We start from the raw sequence: 21,052 nt of genomic DNA, 5'->3' as shown, positions 1-21,052 counted from the left end.
AAGAGCTGGTGAACAGATAAAAGTAAAATCTTGATTCTTATGTCAAATGTTATGCATTTTAATATGATTTTTCCTCTGATTTATGTAAAGCTTTGTGGTTTTCATTTTCCCTAGCCTGTCACATTGTACTGATGTATGGTACATTTTAGCATCAAGTTTGCCATGAGCAATAAAGTCAGTGCCCCCAAAGAAATATCAATATATTATCAGTCTTCCCCACCATGCCACATTCTCAAATTTTTCTTTATTCAGCCTATTTGGTTTTGTTTCACACAGTTGATATCCTTTTCACAGTCGCCCACACAAATATTTAATTTTTTTTTTTTGAAAGAAATCCAAAACTAGAAATTGACAGGATGAAATACAATTTACTTTCCAAGGCGAAATGAGGCCATCATGGAAGAAAAACACTGAGGTATTTTATCTGTTTGGAACAATAAAATTTAAAAAAAAAAAAAAAAAAAAAAAAAGGAGAGGGAAGAGGGGAAAGAGGGGAAGGCATGATCTATTGAAAGACATGCAGGAAATGTTGCTTAAGAGACATGAAATTTGAAATACCAATAGAATAATGTTCAGTAACAATTTCTTCACTTCTGTCATCAAAATGCAGAAAGACGTAAGAAGAGCACCTTGAGGTTTTGAGATGAAAAATGCCACACAAATATACTACCTGCATTCATTCCTTGACTCAAGTGTGTTTGATCATTCCTAGGGCAAGTTCTGAAATTCAGCTAAATATGTCATTTGAATGTAACACCTACATGAGAATATGATGGTTCAGTCCAAACCGTGACAAAGCAACATAACTAAAGCATGCATATAGCTTTAAAGGAAAAGAACACTTGCAGCCTACTTGCCTTATTCTCCAGGTGTAGTTTTAAAAAATGAAGGTAGGCCACAGGTGCAAATGCATCAGCCGAATGCATGACCACCTTGGCTGAATCTCTGAAATACAAAATTTTTATCATTAAATAGTATATGTATTAGAGACTATATCAAATATTATATATATAGAGACAACACTTAGTCACTGTATAACAAAATCTAATGTAACTCATTGAAAATCTATTAATTTCTTATCAATGTTTTCATATAAATTAAGAAAAAGTAGTTTGTTATAAAAAATCATACTGTTGAACGATACATTCCCTTCAAGAATTTTCAATTTTCAAAAGGAATAAACTATACTTCCTGTGTGAGCTGGCACAGGAGATGCAGCAACAACCATAAAACCACAGAGGAAACGCAAAGATCAAGTTTGTTTTCATTACCTCACCACCTGGGGCCCTTGAAGCAGCATTCAGGCAGGGGCACAAAGGAGGGACACAAGCACTGCAGAGACTTGGTCCATGCTAGAGCATCACCAAACCTGCAGATCTCGCCTGCATCTCAGGGATTTGCACAGGTGCAATATCCCACTGTGCTCAGATCTTTCCCACAGCCAGGCAGGAATCTCAAGCGTGTTTAACAGGGCCCCCTAGTCTATCACAGGCCTGTGCTATCTACACACAGATGCTCTACTCATCCAACACATGAGGCCAAAAACAATTACTATGATACATATGTTTTTGACACCTCAGCTGCAAGTCACTTGAGAGTATTTACAACCCTCCTTGCCAATCTTCCACTTTTTTTCCCACAGTTCCAGACCAATATTAAGAGAATTAGTTAGCTGTAGTCTATGAAGTATAAACTACACTGTGTTTTAGATTCCAGAGATTAATACATAAAGCAATCTTTAAATGTCATCAACCGGAAATTTTTCAAAAGTCCATTGTTTTGATAATGCTCCAGGGATTAGTTTCTGAAGTATTAACAACATACAGTATTGCATACTGAGAAATTGACTGATCCAGCCATCTTGCATCTGATAGTGAAGACTACTAGACACAACTTTTTAATGCCAAATGTGTTGGTAACAATGTTAAACTTCCTGTGTGCTGATTCAAATTAGTTAATTTTAGTTTTCATTTTTACAGACACAATCTGTCACACTTTGATTCACAAGAGGCAGTATCTGTTTTATCCATCTGCACAGTTTTACTACTTATGAAAAAGGTAGCTCTAAGAAACAAACATCAGAAGGTGAGAAACTCAAGGAAAACATAAGAGATATTCAGATGCAGTAAAAGAAAATCTGAAAGTTGTTGAAAGTAAGGCTAAGACAGACATAATTTTCCAGAAACCATGGTGCCCTTGGTACCTTCATAGTGTTCAAAGAGATGATATAGATAGATTTCTAGTAATATCACATAAAACCAATGCAAAGTCAAAGCAGTTGAAGCTTTGGCCAGATCCCAGTTCCTCAAGAAAAGTGTAAAATTAACAGAAATGCTTGTTCTATAAAATGTGTTTTGGGATTTAACAATAACAAAATGTCACAAAATAATGATAAATACTTTTAACATAAGAAGATCAATTTTAAGCAAACTTTTAAAGTATTTTGATAAATAGGCCTCAGATTCATTCTTGAGAGTAATTATCAAGATTCTTTATAATTAAAATATTTCTATATTTAAGAGATAAGATACTTTACACATATTTCCTTCAGATTAAAATAATTCTGTTCAAGTGACAATGATGTCTTCTAATTCTAACAGAAATATGTAGGAAAAAAAAAGGTGGAAAGCAGAATAGTTCTGTTTAGAACCAATTAGTCTCCAATTAAAAAACCTAATCAAGTCCTGAACTTGACATTTCATATCCAGTTTGGAAAATAGAAAAAAAAAACCCAACCAATTCAAAACACAGGAAAATCAGAGATTTAAAATGAAAAAAAAAATCTGTGAGACCCCAATAAATTCTACAAGGCCATTTCACACTAAAAGCCTGAATTTTGAGTAGGAACTTGACTATCTGATTCATGTTTGATTGTAATGGAAACAGAGGAATTTTGTTAAGGAAATTATCAGAAGACTGAAAAAAATGAAGAACAGTTGAAAAACTGTTTCAATCAGCTATTTGTTTTGAAATCAAAATCATCTGATCTCTCAAGACTTCTTGAAGATCTAGAAAGCATCCAATAATTTTAAAACACTCTGTAACACTTTCTCAGTACAAATGTATCAAGCTAGAACAAGACTGAGAGTACAATTATAATTTTAAAATTTTGCTTTTGACTCCAAACCTAGACTTAGAAACCTAAACACAGAGCTAATAGTAAGGTATACAAAGGAAAATGGTATTTCCCTAATATTTCAAATGGGACCATTTACTTTCCAAAAGATCAAACTATTCTGCGCTCCATGAACAAAGAGGCCTTTATCAAAAGAGCAGATACTAGATGGTATTCATAGAGATGAGAAACAGATGTTTAAATTTTCAAGAAATATTGATTAATTGTACCTTAAATATCAGCATAAGGACAGGAATCACTTGGTACATTTCAAACACTGAGAGTAAGAAGCTGACAACAGGATTATAATAGACTACCTGGGGAAACCAGATAAGCCCCAGTCAGACTCTAGTTCATTATTTTGGTTGCAAGATTTTGCTTTCACTACTAGATATTGTTTATTTTCAAATATATGTTTCATTCAATCTGTCATGCTTCCTTTCTGAGGTACGTTTTTGAATGAAGACAGAGAAGAATGGCAAGAATTCAACTTAACATTCAGAAGCAAAAGTCGTCATACAGTCTTGCATTAAAGTAAGTAACATACAAGGTTGTATTTTATTTTCTCCTGAGCCAGAAATTTTTTTATTTTGCAAGGATATAATGTAGAAACATATCTTGCCAAGTTTGAGAGAGAAAAAATCATTGACCAGTGAAAACACTACCTGCAAGTAGAGTTATAAATAAAAGGCATACTAGATTTTCTCCTGTTCTTTTAGGTTTATGTGGCAAGGTTTTGGTGGCAGGGGTTAGTGTTTAGAAGTGGTCTCTATGACATGAGACCAAGGATGCTGAGCTCATCAGCAACATTGGTGGTGTCTTGGTGATAGCATATTTTAAAACTATGCTGAAACAGGAGTGAGAAAAACATGGTACTGACAGCCCTGCAGACACCTAGGTCCATGAAGAAGGATTGAGTGGAGGTTCTTCAAATACCAGAACAGATTCTGCATAGCCTGTGGAAAAGACTGTGGTGAAGCAGGTTGCTCCCCTGCAGGCCAGGAAGGACACATCAGAGCAGATACACACACTGCAGTCTGCGCAGAAACCCACACAGAAGCAGTTTTTCTGACAGGATTGAGCCTCATGGAAGATCCATGAGGAGCAGTGTCGACGGAAGGAGACCCAGACATCAATTTGATCATCACAGGCCCAATTTTATTGATCAGTACGGCGGGTTAAATACAGTTAATAATGAGCTTCATACATATTGCAAAAGTTGAGCTCAGGATTGGTCAGTTACATATCAGCACCTACGCCTACTTCTGCATTCCTATGGTTCTACTTTTGATACTTTTCACATATTCTCAGGATATATTCAGGACTAATCTCTACTCCCTCTCCTCATGTTGCAGCAAGGTCACTGCTGACCTTTCCTTTCAGCTTGCTGACTGCTGACTTTCTTCCTTCAGCTTAACCAGCGGCATTATGTCAGTATGGCCTTTCTCAGCTAACCAATTATTAATAAATCTCTCCACAGAGCAGTCTGTTCCTGAAGGACCAAATCCCATGGAAAGAACATACACTGGAGCGGAGCAGTTCTTGAAGAACTTGCCTGGTGGGAAGGACACACATTGCAACAGTTCATGAGGGAACCATGGAAAAGACCCAAGCAGGAGCAGGAGAAAAGTGTGAAGAGAAGGGGGCAGCAAAGAGAGTGTTATGAGCTGACCAGCTTCATTCTCCACTTCCTTGCACAGCTCATTGGGGAGGATGTAGAAAAGTCAGGAATGATGAAGTGAAGTTAAGCCTGGGAAGAACAAGGTGAGAAGGTATATTTGCTTCCCACTATTCTACTTTTCTAAAAATGTATTTATTAAATTTGGCAATAAATTAAATTAATTTTCTTTAAATTCAATGTGGTTCCCCATTACAGTACTTGGTACATTGCTCTCTTTTTGACCTACACATCTTTTCATCTTATTTTCTCTCCCTGCCTTCCTAAAGAGGGAGAGTGCAGCTTGGTGGGAACCTGGCAGCCAAACAAAGTTAATCCATCATCCATCCACCTGTTTGAAGGCAAAAGTATTCTTTAATGTCTTCCTCAGATACTTTTAACTCAGGAGATGTTTTGGAGTTGTTCATAAATTTAGAGAATCAGGAATTTAGTTCAAACCCTACAGGTTTGAACTTCTAAGTTCCAATGCTTACACCAACATTAAGCTTTAAAAATTGCATCAGGATTTAGTCCTGCTTTAGGAATGGTACTCCCAAATTCAGTGCCCCCACTAAGACTCTCCAAAACCACTCACTTCTCTCTTTTACTGTCCCCTGCCCCGGCTCTCCCCTCTCCATGTGGTGGCATGGAGTTGAGAACTGGAGGCGCAAAAGGCCACGATCATGGGTTCAGATAAGAACGAGTTACTGGTAGAAGCAGTGAGATAAAAAAATGAACAGTAACAGCACAATATTAATAATAAAAGAACACAATTGTGAGTGATTCACATTCAAAAATGCTCACTGAGAACCCTGCTGCAATGAACAATACAGATGGCTCCCGCTCTGCCACGTTTTTCTCAAGTGGGAGGAACACTCCTCTCTCAGAGAGAGAGGGAGAGTTCCTGAGTCTCTTTCCCCCAACCCTGGCAATGAGTGAGGTCCTATCATTAGGATCCTTGGCCAGGCCGCGTCCCAGCTATTGCAAAAATCTAAACCTGGCCTAGCTGAAAGCAGGGGAGATGTAGACCTGAACCATGTACATCTAAACATTTGGAAGCTCTACGAGCAGAGTCAACATGATTACAAAGTCTGTTTAGATTCAGTGTATATGAAAAGCAAGAACACAAAGTAGAAAAATATTCATAACTTACTTAAAGAAGAAGTGATAAAATATTTTTCTTGTGAAATTCATACAATAAAACTTATTTAAAGAAGCGTATATATTGTGCTATATATTTATTATTAAATACTCACTAATTTAAATATTTGATATGTATTTTTTGTGCTTTTATTTTTATCTTTTATTATTTGGACTATCACCAAGAGAAATAAAAACAACTCAGCCATGCCACCTCTGCTTCAGCTTTTCCTAGTCACTTGAACTGTCTTTATATCACTGACAACCAAATAAACATTTAGAATATATTAAAATATATTCCTGCTTAAACTGCTCTTTGGTTGATCCCAAACCAAGGGCATAATCAACCAGTATTTAAGTAGACATTTGCCAGATTAGCTGCCAATTCTTTAACCACTTTGTCTATTATCTTCTCCTCCCACATGCCATGCAATGTAATGGAGCTAACAGTTCTTGGCTCTCTACTCCTTACATAGACAGATCCCAGTCCTACAGAAAAGTGAAACAAATGGATATGCACTATGAAAGTATTACTCATGTCTATATGCTCCATAATCTGGACCTGCACTAAGATGACTGAGAATCCATCACCAATACATGTTTACTTGCTTCAGAAAAAGAACAGCAGTCAAAATATTTTACTTGAAGCAACCAGACCTAGCTACTAAACAGACTTATAAGAAACAAGACACAAGTATTTTCCACAGCTCACTACATAGATTTTAGCAATTAATGTCAAAGGAATAAACTATTCAGTGTAATTGAGATGGATTAATATAAAGTTTGTATTTAAAATATCCTCTAGTAATTGAAGAAAAGTGTTTATTGTTATCATTTGAAGCTACTAAACTTACACACACACATATACACAGTTAATGGAACCCACAGGCAACTGAAGTGGCACTTTATCAAATTTACCTGTAATGAAAGATAAATATTACAGGCAATTCTCACTTCATGAAAGGATAAAAGTGTCAGTGTATAGGTACCAGTTTTACTGCAGGCCATAATCAGCAAGTAAACGAAAGTGCAAATGTCTAAAAAGTTTATAGCCCTCTATGAACGCCTCATCATGTCAGGTATTGATTTAGGTTTCCAGAGGACTTTGCCAGTGTTAAACAACATGAGTGTCTGTGAACTTAAAGAACATGTTTTACCTCTGCAGATGCCATGAGTTTCCTCTTACTACCTCCAATTGTCTCAAACTAAATTTTAAGATGGTCCCACTGCTTTAATATAAGGAAATAGAAGAAACGGCTCCTTACACAACTATTTTCTTCTTAAACAGAGGGCAGTCCAGAGTGAATGTTTCATATTCTCCTCCTTCTCCACAAACATGGACTCCATATTTCTCAGAGAGCTATTAAAAAAGAGAAATTGAAACAGGTAGGTGTTACACTAAAGTTTATTAAATGTATTTTGCTGAAAATGTCAAGACCAGTACATACTGATTGCTAGCTGGGGTTACACCATGACAGGCACTTTCTAAAAGACTATGCACTACAAGGCTGAAAAAACCCAGTCATCATACAGTCAGGTCTTGATTTCTTTGCATGCCTATTACAGTTATTAAAATTACCAAACTGTTACATTTTAACTAGAACTGGCACTGTAATATTTAGATTAAAAAATTGATTCCTAGTTCTTCTTTCTCAATGGCCACAAAATCTTGTTCAGGCTCCGATGCTTGTCTTTCTTTAGCATATCTATTTCACTTGCAGGAAAAACTTTTACTGTGAGTCAACACAAGAAGTAGCACTTCACACAGAAGTATACAATGAACACATTTTTTGAAAATAGATTCAGATTTGTGTTGTATGTTTAGGTAAATATTCTTTCAAAAAAACCCTAACAAAACAAATGAGAATTTTCTAAGTCAAAAGCAAAAAGCTAAAGCAAGATCTAAAGAGAAACATATTCTTTCTTTGATAAATTGTACTTAATATACTTTCTAAATCAACATATATTTACGAATATTCCTGAAGCTCTGCATATCTCACTTAAATACATAACTAGATAAACTGAAGCATTCAAAATATGAGACATGGCTATCTTAATTAATTCCTGCTTTACAAATGAGCAGCTGTGGAGCATGAACCTAAGTTCTTTTGCTGGAGTAAGGAGTGCATAACTGCTCAGTAGTTCACTGTACTACTGTTTCAATGTACTGTATTGATAGATACTAATCAAGCACCAGATCTGAGCATGGGGACACCCTCTCTGTCTGCAGCAGAAGTTCATGTCCCCAGCAGCAGATTATATCACCTTAAAATGTGTCATTGCAGTGATTCAAGCCAAGCCCTGTCCAGGTTTGTTAACACTAAACAAGCACAAACATTCTGCTTTAAGTCACTCATAAGAACTTGAACTGCAGTCCTTAACTCCACTGCAAACACCAATGTTACTTTTGGGAATATTTACTTAACCCCTTTATGCCTTTCCTTAGAGGAACAGAAGCCCATCTATGATGCTCCTGCAGTCAAAGTAGAAATGCACTTCTCCAAAACATCAGAGGGCTAAAAAAAGTCTGTCTGGAGGCTAGAAGATAATTCCAAATCTGCTGTTTCTTTTGAGGCAAACATAAGACTGGGATATTTATACATCTAGATTACATTTTTATATGGTTACTAGATAATATTTGTGTAGCAAGTCTACTATGTATATTCAAATGATACTGTTGAAGCTGAATGTAGTTCATGTTACTTTACAGTTCTCTTTCAAAGCTTTTTACCTAAAAACTTCTAAGAGTGTTTATAACTTCAGTTACTTAAACCAAAGGCTCGAATCATCTTCAGCCATTATTTTGCAGAAAAGGAAAGTGCTCTGAGAAAACAATACCTTGGTAATGGTTCTATGTGAATATTTAGTTGTGTGGTGCTATAAAATCAAAATCTCTTTTGGAGCTTGTTTAAAACATTTTTCCAGTGTCTTGTTATGAGAGTTATTTTTAATTTTCCCTTTCACATTTTCTATCAAAGACAAGGAGCAAAAGAGAACCTTTAATCAGGTGCTCATTAAAAAATTACACCCCTGACATAAAAGAGAACTCCATCTGTCAACAATGGCAACAAGGTTTCTATAGGACAAATACATCAGGAATAATTAATGTTGATGCAACAAGAATGGACAACCTACAAAACAGTTAGTCAAAATCTTTTATTCTCACTCTATTTTAAAAAAAAAACAAAAAACCCTAAAGAAAATGATTAAAAAATTGAAAGAGAGAAAACCCGAAAAGATCTAACTGTAACCTTTACACAGTGAATACATGGAGTGACTGTTTACAAATCACTTTCAAAATTGGTAGCTCTGCTTGTAAACAGCGTCTAGAATAATTATTGGCAATTAACATAGAATACTCAGAAGATGTAAGACTATTTCCTATCTTTGTTGTGAGAAATTCTCATTTTCAATGTCACTGGCTTCAACATCATTCTTGACACCAATTATACAAGGTGCTAAAGGGTTTTCCGTTCTCACAAATGTCAACAGGACCAAAAGATATTTAGCAGCTCATAGAACAGATCCTTAACAGTCATTTACCAAAGTCAGTAATATTTTTTAAATGTCATCAATGGCATGAGAATTTTGCCTGTTAATAATTTAGATTATTAACATTATTTGAAGACTGATTATTTGGGTTTGCAAATTGGATGCTACATTAATAATAATAATAGAACAGCATGGACTCTAAGTTTTATGATTGCTAAACCTGCTTTCTAGTACAGATGAGCCAGGAAACTGCAAATTCACAAGTCAAACATAACTAATTGCAACTAATGCAAGTACACTTCAAACTCCAAAAGAAATCTACGATGAAACCATCTTCCAGGCTACACACAGTTTATCTTAAGTACACAATGAGATATAGGATATACATACAAATGAAATACATATAAACGACCAGTCCAAACATTACCTGAAGAACAGTCTCTTCCTACCTTGGGAATGAAACACAAGGATTAAAGCTTCCTTCTTTAATTTTCATAATCAAAGATAAATATTTGAATTCAAGTACTTCCTTTTTCAAGTGAAGACTTTGTTCCCACATAGAATTTGTAAGACTTAATAAACTCTTATATTTACAGAAATGCTCTTTACATCAAGGTGTTCTCATCAACTTTTGAGGCAAGCATATAAATAAACATTTTCCTATTGCCTATTGGCAGAGCCAGAATTACAGACAAATATAACCTTAACGTTCTATTAACAAATTCCAAGGCCACTGGGATAACAACCTGAGACATAAGCTGACACAAAATCCTTTAGTGTAACAAGCTGAGACTCCTGTTACAGAGGAAACACTGGGAGATGAAAGTAATTCAATAATTTAGCAATTATCTAGCAATCACCCCTCAAAAACTAATCAAAGACCTATCAATTGGAAAAAAGCAATAATTCAAAAACTTTCCTTTCTGCAGTGCTGATGTCCTGAGCCAGTAATATTCACCCCTGCTAAAACTATGGGGCCAGATCATCATTGCACTCCTAAGTTCAACATTCTGAAAGTAATGTGAAAAAAATTGCAAAAAGCTTTTCCCACTCACTAGTCCTCCATTTTTCTGCTGCTACTGCCACCTTACATTTATGACAATAAAAAAAAAAAAAACACCTTACCTTTATGACAATAATTGTTAAAATTTCTACTGTATACATAAAATAAATTAAATCAGAAGACTGAAAATGTAGGTGATAATATTTTTTCAAAGTCAAATAATTGAGTGGAGGAAATCAGGGCTGGGTTGTGGATTTATTTGTTGGGGATTTTTTCTAACCAACACTCTTATAATGCCTCAACCAGAGATTTTTTGCTAAAAGGAGATTGACTAGTTCATGCTTATTTCTTATACATCCAAAAGAAAAATTCTACCATTCTACGTAATACAAGTTAATTTTGATCCCATTGACTCTTCCTTAATGTAAACATTTAGTTTAAAAAAAAAAGTAAGAAGTGAGTTCTGTTTCCAGATCTGTAGTACCAGAGAGGTTGAACGCTGTGAGTACATGCTAAGAGTAAAAGATACTCGCTACAAGTCCCAAATTACTCAACATATATGACATTTTGTGGCCCTTTATGAAAGACATTGGCATTTTTCTGAGCACTGAAACTATTCAGATGTTAAGTGATTTTCAAAAGAACTGAAGAACACAGAGAACATTACTAGTTCCAAACATAACTGCTAAAATTCTCACAAACTTGCATACCACACTAGGAAAAATGCTGTAATGAAATGCCCTGCACCTAGCTGAATAAACAACTATGGTAAAGTAACATCCGATGTCAACACAGAACTCAAAAAACAATCCCAAAGAACAGAAAAAAACTATATTAGCAAAAAATCCCAACAAGAAAAACAAATTTACTGTAAAATTTGAAATCAGTGGTTAGATAATAGAGTACAAATCAAAGATCATGGGTATATGAAGCCATGGCAGTTTTGGATATGTGCAGTGTTAAACATTAAATCATTATGGTGTTTTATATGGTATGGTCAGAATATTAAATTTTATCTCTTCCTTACTGGAAACTGTGAATTCCCTGTTTTCACATTCTGTCTGCCAGAACTTCTGATGCTGAAAACTTCACTAGTTTGCAAGACTTACTAGTTTTCACATCGTAAATATTTTTCTTCAGTTTATTGTAAATGATTTGGTTTTATAAGGCCTTAAAGCCACTTAAGTATCTATTAAAAAAAAATTATTCGTAATGGCTTTGACTTTCATAGCATACATATGCACAAGCAACAACCAAATGAACAAATAATCAGTTGTGCAGTCTTCCCTACAATGGCCTGACAAGCAGTGTCAGAATGTCCTATTTGTACATTTTAGGCAGTAATTGCTTTGTTTATTGTTGTATCAATAAAGGATAAAATCATCAAATATGAGTTTTGAGAAGTGTTAAACCATGACAGTAAGAATTTCAGTGAAACCGAGTAAGTAAGAATCACTTTAATTAAGATATCAAACATGATGATGAATACATGCAATTAAAAAAAAATATCAGGTACTTTTGGATTTAATAGTTTATCATTTTCTTTTTAAAATGAATGATGATGAAATCAAATGCAGAAGAATACTTCTTATTGCCACAATTATAATTGCAATACTTGCTGCTACTGTTTTAAAGAAATCAAGACTGATTTAACTGAGGTGAGCAGCTGCAACCCCACTGAGGATGCAACCTGAATTTTGATTACGGAAGCTTTCCGTGAATGCAGAATGTTGAGATGATTTTAAGAAATAAGTGAAAAGAAGACTTCCAGAAATAGATAATGAATGGGATTGCATACCAACTGGTTTACATAGCAGAGGGCCAGGGAGGAGGAGGGGAAGATTTCTGGGCAGACTCTCCAGGTCTCGAGCAACAAATCTCAAGAACAGACCAACACCATCTCTTCAGGTAAGGTTATTTCAATGTTATGGACCTCAATGATTCCTTTCCAGCTTTCCCAAGTAGCAATTACCTATTCTTCTTCTCTCCATGTAAATAACTAAAAAAAATGGAATTAAACCTAAGATATAATTGCTATGTAACTCCTCTGTCTTTCAGTAGCAAAAGAGATTTTTAAAGTTCTGGTCACTTTTTCTTTCTTTTCTGCAAGTTTGCTGTAGCCTTAAGAGTCCCAAAACAAGCTACTTGTGAAGCCAAGCTGACCAGTAACTACCCAGATTAACAATGAAAAATATTCTTAGGACATCATTTTGTGGACATTTAGACAGCCTACACTGAGAGCTACATCAAGACACTTTAAGAGACATGCAATTATTGTGGGTATCTAACAGGCTCAAGGACAAGGAATTGTGGTAAACTTGCATTGTCACAGATAATTCATGAAAACATAATTTCAGAACTTTTATTATTAAAATTTACTTAGCTTGATGTCTGATGCTCCTACATCAAACTTGAAGAAACCTCAAGTACAAAATCTGGTATTTTTTATTTTCCCTAGTTGAATGATTTTTCTTTAAACAAATCTAATAGCTCTGCCACCAAGCATTATCCTGATATGAGGACACACAGTCCTTTGCACAGAATCAAATACATCCTCAAGACTACACCTCTTATTCCATTTTTAAAGGCCCCACTGTATGCAGTCTGATTGTATAAATGGTAGGAAACGTGCAAATACGAATCTTCAGGGAAGTTTTGTATCACCTATGATTTTGCCACTACTGCTTCTTGCTGTGAAAGCCTCTAACATACAATTATTTAGCTGTATCAAACTGATATACCAGTCAATGTTCCTGCAATACTGAGGTTTCATGCCTTTAGTTTGTTTTAAAGATGGTGACACCATTTGTGAACTATGTCAAGAAATGTTTTTTGATATAAAAAGTGCTTAGCAAAGGATTATATTCTGTGTACAAAGCAAAGCATTGGGTTAACACCTAATTTATCAAATTAAGTAGTTTTTATTAAGTTAATTTTACTGAATTTCTGCCTGTGTTTCTTTTTAACTGCAAGTTTAACTATATGAATATAATTTAAGTTATACTCACCTCCAGAAGAACAGGCTCCATTTCACCTAGAGTTTTTCCTAGATGCTTATCGGGATCTAAACCTGCAAAAAACCCAAAAAAATCTAAAAATATTTCTTATGAAGTACTCTTATGACATCAAGAAATGATTATTTTTTTCTTTTTAAAATATATTATGTCTCCTTTAGAAACACTACATTATCTAAAATAATTACTATCCTAAAGAAAATACACTGTGTCAGAATTTTCCCTAAACTTTGGGCAAATATTTTCCAGGTTTATGGAAAAAAAAAGCTAGTTACCATTTCCCTACATGTCAAGTGGAAAAGCTACTGGATCCCTTTCTTAGAAATTTCACTAGCCAGTGAAGTAAGCACACAGGTCCATGGTAATAAAAATACTACAAGGATACTACCTCTTTAAGTCAGAAGTTACCGTTGTAGATATCTATGGAATTAAAGCACAATTAATTTTTTTATGCTTCCTGCAACTGGAAGGGACACAGGCTCATAATGAAAAGTTCTTTTGCCAAATCCCATTCTTTGTGTGTTTTATGCAAATATAAAATGTAAGATTAAAAAGGATGAAGATATAAAGAAAACTCACACCTACAGAACGTACTGTTGTACCTTTAGATTCATCACAAAATACTCTCTACCATGTCTACATTTTGATTTAATATTCTTTGTAAAAAAGTAACATTTGATAGCTGCTCTAACTTGCTTTTCTGTATTCCTGTTTCAACTTCTTGACTTTTTAATTTTGGCCAGCTCATGGCATTTAATGATCACTTCTCAGGATAAAACAAGTAACTGGCAAAAAAGAGCAGTGGGACAAAATAATTCAGGAGCAACTGTTTCAAAAGCTGATATTTTCAACCAAGTAAATATGCTAGTTGGATTTGACACAAAGTGGTCAAAAGGTCTTATCATATGAAGCAAATGAGAAAAAAACAAAATTATAACTCCTGAAATGGAAGGAACATTGTGAAATTTTCAGTTATCCCATTTTTCACTATTCTTAGTTATTGTGGTTTGGGCTCCTTTTTGCACTGATACAATACTGGTCTATTTTTTCCTACTCTACTGCTTCATACAGTAATAGGTATCATTATAGAGCTGCCACCAAAATTACTCCATTCAGAAGCAATTTCTAAAATATGTACCTTGCAAAGCACTTTAGATTGTTGATGATGAAAGTTGTTATATAAATGTACAGTACACTATTATAGAAAGTCATTGCTGAGTTAAAGTCGCTAATATGTCTCTTAATTTTTACAATCGTGATCTCGGTATATTTAAATTCCTGTGAAACTAAAACAACTTAGAGTGAATGAGATTTCAAAACACTAGGAAAGTTTTTAAATATTTCATTAAAGCACATTAAAAATTCTCTTACAGTGTAGGGGAATGCTTTTAAAACTGCTTAATAATTAAAGTTTTAAAAGACTTGAGTTTTTTTCTGCCATCTATTCCTTTTTTGTATTGGTTTATTGCTTTCTTTTTAACAGACTAAAAATGTATGCGCTAAATATGTGATGATAATTTATTCTTGTGGAAATAATTTTGAAAGATATTAATTCAATTTCAATAGTTCAAATGGTTCTGGTGATCTCTTCCAACTTACATCAGGTTAGCATTTTGTTCTTGATTATAATGGGATAGGTATTAGGCCAAACAAGCAATTTCTCTTGACATAAATGAAGGAGTACTGCATTACAGTATCATTTCACACATTTATATTAACATTCTTCTTTTAGTATAATTACTCTGCTAAGACAAGCAATCTCTCTCTCCTTGATAAAAAACAGATTGATTTCCTCTAAATTTAAACTAAGGGACACATTACAAACATATGAGAAGGGAAGAAGTTGTCAGAACCAGACACACTGACATCTCATTTCTTTCACAAGGTTCTCTTTGGTAATATGGACACAACTTTAGTCCAGTTATGAATGCAAAGCAATAATTTAAGAGAAACTATGATACAAACAGTTTTTGAAACACAAATAAATTGCCTATGTATACAGTATGGGTAAACTCTTTAGTGATATCCCACACCTACATGAAACTCTGTGAAGTGCAATGTACCCTTTCTGTATCTCAGCAGAATTCTATTTTTGGACAGCTTGCATTTATTTTGAAACATAGTACTTCTTTTAGCTTCCAGTAGGTTTATATTGTGAGTGAATAGAGACTGTTGGTAAAGGCATCAGGAAGCAATGTAACTTTCAGCTTGCAGAACCAGTAATCCACACCTCCAATCCCTACTGCTATGCATGCATAGATGAAGCTGTATGTCTGTTGCTACAACTAGTATAATAAAGTATTTGGAACTATACTTACAAAATAGCTTTATTAAAATCCATACTTCTATTTGGTACACTTTTCTTTATTGATTCGAATTCTTAAAATGGCTTAGACTAACGAGAAGAACAATGTATTGTAAATTCTTAGTACCACATCCTCCAAATCTATCCTTGATGGAACTAGATGGAAAGGAAGCCGAATGGATGGATAAACCAACAACAAGGTCCAGGGTCTGGATGACTCTATGTAGAATTAAAAAATTAATTATGAAGGGAACTATAATTTCCAGGACTGACATCTATTTTATTTAACTTACATGTATCAATGGGGGGCAATTAGAATTCAATTAAAATATTCACTTTTATTACTTCCCTGACTGACCTTGAAGTTAATGCCTGTTTTATTTAATTGCATCATCTATGAATAAATGTTAACCCTAGAATGTTATGGCCCATTATTTTCAATGCATTTTTAACTCCTCAACTGAACTACATCCATCAACTTACTATGTGCTGCCAAGAGAGCAAGTGGGGCTTTATTTATTTGAGATAGACTAGTAAATGAAAACAGAAATATCTAAAAAAATTTGATAATGCTGTTTTTGACAGTGTTCAGTAAAAATAATTATGCTTTCAATTCCAGTTTTGTAGTCTGGTTTGACTGTAAAATCAGTTAAGTGATAGCACAAATGGTATAATCACTTCAAAGTAATTGCTACTCCATCTGTAATTTTGATAAATCCACTGACAGGAGCCATGGTTGCAGAATGCTCTTATGCACAGCCACAAGGTAAGTGTAGAGAACTGCAGCAATGTCAAGAGATTGGGACAGAAATTCATGTCTTTGTTCTGTGGTGAAAAAAAAGAACAGTACTAAAAGGCATTTTACAAGTGTTGCAAAAGAGCCATATTTTAAATGGTTCACTTTGTACATATGTATTAGTGTAGCATGAGGCCCTCACCTGAGGGGCAGCTACCTGAAATTACTTCCATTTATCAAGACCATTAGAAATCCAAGTTACATTTTCATGGCATTACATTCAGCTAAAAAAATCCACATTCTAAAGCCTTATCTGACTAAAAAGAACATGTCTTATATATGTTCAAAATTATTAAATCATCTGGATTCTTAAAAAGTGTTTTAAAATAAAAAATTCCATTTTTACTTCTCAGTAAAATTTCAAATAAATAAAAATAAATCATAATTACCGGTTTCAAGAAATGTTGGCATATAAAGGTCTTCTGAAAGCTACATTGAACCAAACTCTAACCCATAATATATGAACACATTGTAAAAGAATCACTACCATACACACATCAATGAAGTATGAGTTAACCATTATCTTTTGATAATAAGGGAGAAAAAACTCCAGCCTTTCCTCACTAATCAACCCTACAATTCAGAAACTTAAACTTGTTACTCAGTGAATTCTTCCATAAAATAAGGTAACAACAAATCTCCAAAACTGATATTATCACATTCTTCTTGAAATATCAGATTCATAGGATTAGGATAGGCTTTTGGATAAAAACTCACCTATCTTTGGATAAAAAACCCACTTATTTTAAATCTACAGGAATATGAAGTTCCTTCTTTTCCCCTGACTTCTCGGGAAGTAATATTGAGAAGAGTAGTAACTGCTGTCACTATGAATGTAAGGGACTAAGACTTAACTGCTGATGATAGGGCTGTATAATCTGCAACAAAGTTTCTGGAGAGATCCTAATCAGCTGATCACCAAGAGTAAAATTATTTAGAATTTTGAATAATAGGCAATGAAAGACTTTGGTTTTCTGGAACCAAAACTAGTTTCTTCTCAATCTCTTTATCATAAAGAAAACAGGGTTAACAATTAGATGACAGGACATGTAAGATAAAGAAATACATATAGAAAGCAAAAGAGTATAAAGGATAAAGCAACCCCCCTGTCTTAGAACTGGAACAGAGAAAATAGGACTATTTTTGAAGGTAAATTCTATTTAAATTCTTTTTCAACTGTGTCTTTTTTTTTTTCCTAAGTTAACAATACAAAATCAGTGATTTTCAAAAGGAGGGTCAGGCACTATTTTTTACACAGTACAGAATAAAGAAGAATGTTTCTAGTAATACAGGAAAAGCCTGTACACAACAGCATTAGCTGGTAACTTAGGCTTACAAGGTAGGAGTGCAGGAATGTGTTATAACCTTCACCAACTAGAAATGCACTGTAAATCTTGAACTGTAAATCTATACCTTAAGTTGCCTTGAGGTAAATTATTCCTGTTGTCATATTCAGCTTTCATTTCTATGAAGAGCTGGGAAGTGAACTTTTTGTCTGGTGGCATAATTTGACAGGTTCATTCTTAACTTCCTCAAAACTTTCACACATGAAAGGCTGTCTTAACAATGGTGAACTGGATGGATTCCTTGGATTTCCTTAAAAAAAATAATTGTAAAAACTGTTAAACTTTTGTATAAAAGTAATGAAAAGTGCAGTAAATAATTGCTATTACTGCATCTCTAAAAGATTTGAGATGAATATACTTCTAATTTATTTTATGAAAGAGGAAAATTGATGTGACTTGATTAGGCATCTACTTCTCTTTTTCCCCTGCTCATTTTCTTCTTTTTTTTTTCTTTCTTCTTTTTTTCTGGTATGTGATAATTTATCCAGTGTGGGAATTGTAGGGGGATGTACCCTGTAGACATACTGTAGATATAGTAACTCTTTTCAAACTAAGTGATACTAAGTGATAAAGCTAAAAGACATTAATCCCAAAGTGGTTCTAGCATATGTTTCCAGCGCAGGTGAATTGGTATCTCAGTTTATCTTTCTTCTTGAACATTCCTTAACTATGTTCTAAACTAGGTTAGTCTGATGTCTAAATAAAATTTTAGAATTCTGAGAGGTAAAAGGATCTAAATCTTTTTAATGAAGTAATATTATCGATTATCTCTTGTGGTTTCTTTTAAACATCAAAGATATTTGTGTTCTAGTTAAATCTAGGATTCAAAGCACTTTAGCCCTGTCATTTCAAGAACAGAATCTTCAAAAAATCTCTGAAGAAATTTTACACCGTTTCATCAGATAACAAGGCCATATTTCCAAGCAGATTATTTTACAAAACGACAGCATCACAGAATGGGCCAGGTTGGAAGTGACCACAGCGGGTCATCTGGTCCAACCTCTGTGCTCATGCAGGGTTCATCCTTGAGCATGTGGCACAGGTTTATGTCCAGACAGCTCCTGAATATCTCCAGTGAGAGAGACTCCACAGCCTCTCTGGATGATCTGTTTCAGTGCTTGGTCACTCACACAGTAAAGAAATTCTTCATTATGTTCAGGTGGAACTTTCTGTGACTCAGTTCAGGCATGTTGTCCCCTGCCCTATTGCTCAGTACCACTCAGAAGAGCTTGGATCCATTCTCTTTCTTCTCCCACTCCAGACACATATACTGAGATGAGTTAGTCATCTCAGTCACCTCTTTAGGCTGAACGGGCCCAGCTCCCTCAGCCTTTTGTCATAATAGAGATATTCCACACACTTAATCATTTTTGTCACCCTCCACTGGAGCTGCTCCCGGAGCTCCACATCTCTCTTGTCCTGAGGAGCCCAGAACTAGACACAGCACTCCAGGTCAGGCCTCACCAGGGTTGAGCAGAAGGACAGCATCCCAGGACACCACTGGCCTTCTTGCCCACAAGGACACACTGCTGGCTCAGGGACAGTTTGTTGTCCACCAGGTCCTTCTCCACAGAGCTGCTTTCCAGCAGGTCAGCCCTCAGCCTCTGCTGGTGCATGGAATTATTCCTCTCCAGGTACAGGACCCTGCATTTGCCCTTGTAGAATTTCAGAATGGTCTTCTCCAAAATGTTGGTAGTTTGAAAAACATTGTGGAAGAATTGTATACTTGCTGAAAAGTATCATTAAACTACTTTTAATCAAATGCAGCAAATGATTCATCTCATTTAAAGTAGTGACTGAGTCAAATTCTTCTCAGGACTTTTACTGGGCCTAAAAAACTTACATAAAAAGTCATTACAGTTTCAGTTATACAGGCACATATGTATGCCTTTCCTGATACAATTTTTTTGTGTAGAATATCTTAAGAGCATTGTTTGCTTATTAATCTATTTAATTCAAATTGTTCAACTGATCTAGCATCACATGATTACAAATGTGTCTTAATAAAAAAATATGTGCTATTTTGTCCATATTAGAGAATTCTGGTATTTCACGCTTTGAACAGTTCTAATTCTAGTAAGCTTTGTAGAAAATAATTGAAATTTCATTCTGTGGAAGAGAAAGAGGTGTGCTGCAAGTGGAAAAATTTGTGTCATTTTCATTAAATCCATCCCCAGGCAGACAAGTTATAAACTTTTTAAAAAATCACAATCCCCAAGTGGATTAACAGAGTTTTCTGACAGCAAAGATCAATAGATCTGCTGCAAAAGGGTAAAAGGCCAGAGCAGAAATAAAGGATCAGACTAGGACAAGAAGTCCTGCAAAACTTCAACTCATAGTGACCTGAAAAGCAAACATCTATGGGTCTAACTACACAGATATGTCTTTAAATGTTTGAGTTTATGTCCTGTTTCAGCACGTAAGTCTGTAAAGAAAATGGGCATCTAGAACTTAAATTGTATCAAACATTAAAGAGCAGCAAGTATATATTCTAGTATTAAAATATACCACTTGTACCTCTTGATTATCATATTGTTAAGATAATTTCTGCTTTTGACATCTTTTACTAAGCTCTCTTTCTTCCACTATTTTTCAGCTCCAAGTTCTGACTATTCTTCTGTCTTTTTCACTATAGCCCATACTTCCTTTCCTGTTTCACCTTAAATGCCTAATAATGTGCTCTTAGCGTGCTGCTTCCATTTAAATTTTCCTTTAGATTATGTGATCTCCCCAAACTGCAAGGTGATATTTCCATTCTTAAGCCATCTCTCTCCTACTTTGTCTGTCTGTGACGTTTCCTTAACAGCACTCAATAATACCAGCTTTCAACTACTTTTTTGTTTTCAGGCACTGTCCCTTACTCTTCCAACTCCTGTTATCTTTTAGGACAACAACATTCCTCCCATTTTCCAGTTTATAGACTCAGAGTCAGCGAAGAGGGAATCTTATTTCTAATTTTTTTCTAAATAGATTTCTGCAAAATCCCATTTCGTCCTTTTCTGTAACACAATTTATTTTCAAACATTTCTTTATAGTTAATATATGCACTAAATCTCTTTCTGAAACCTCATCTTACACTGGTAATGAAGTATCTGTCATTTATATACAAGCATCAAGACAAGTACCATTCTAAATGCAAAGATTATTCTCTCATCTTATTTTCCTAAGCATTTAAATATGAATC

The 21,052-nt window shown here is 34.7% G+C and overlaps 1 protein-coding gene across 2 annotated transcripts in view; it reads right to left on the bottom strand.

Moving 5' to 3' along the window:
* Nucleotides 1-21,052, bottom strand: part of DPH6 (diphthamine biosynthesis 6) — a 184,851-nt gene that overhangs the window by 116,806 nt on the left and 46,993 nt on the right. For both annotated transcript variants that reach the window (XM_059474222.1, XM_059474223.1), the window contains exons 6-8: nucleotides 13,416-13,477; nucleotides 7,178-7,272; nucleotides 854-945 (exon numbers count right to left, since the gene is read on the bottom strand). In XM_059474222.1, the coding sequence (XP_059330205.1) occupies nucleotides 854-945; nucleotides 7,178-7,272; nucleotides 13,416-13,477 (249 nt within the window). The remainder of the gene's footprint in view (nucleotides 1-853; nucleotides 946-7,177; nucleotides 7,273-13,415; nucleotides 13,478-21,052) is intronic.

The sequence above is a fragment of the Ammospiza nelsoni genome, chromosome 6, assembly GCF_027579445.1.
Source record: "Ammospiza nelsoni isolate bAmmNel1 chromosome 6, bAmmNel1.pri, whole genome shotgun sequence".
Classification (NCBI taxonomy): domain Eukaryota; kingdom Metazoa; phylum Chordata; class Aves; order Passeriformes; family Passerellidae; genus Ammospiza; species Ammospiza nelsoni.
Note: the sequence above shows the minus strand (reverse complement) of the source record. Positions and strands in the feature narration are given on the sequence as shown.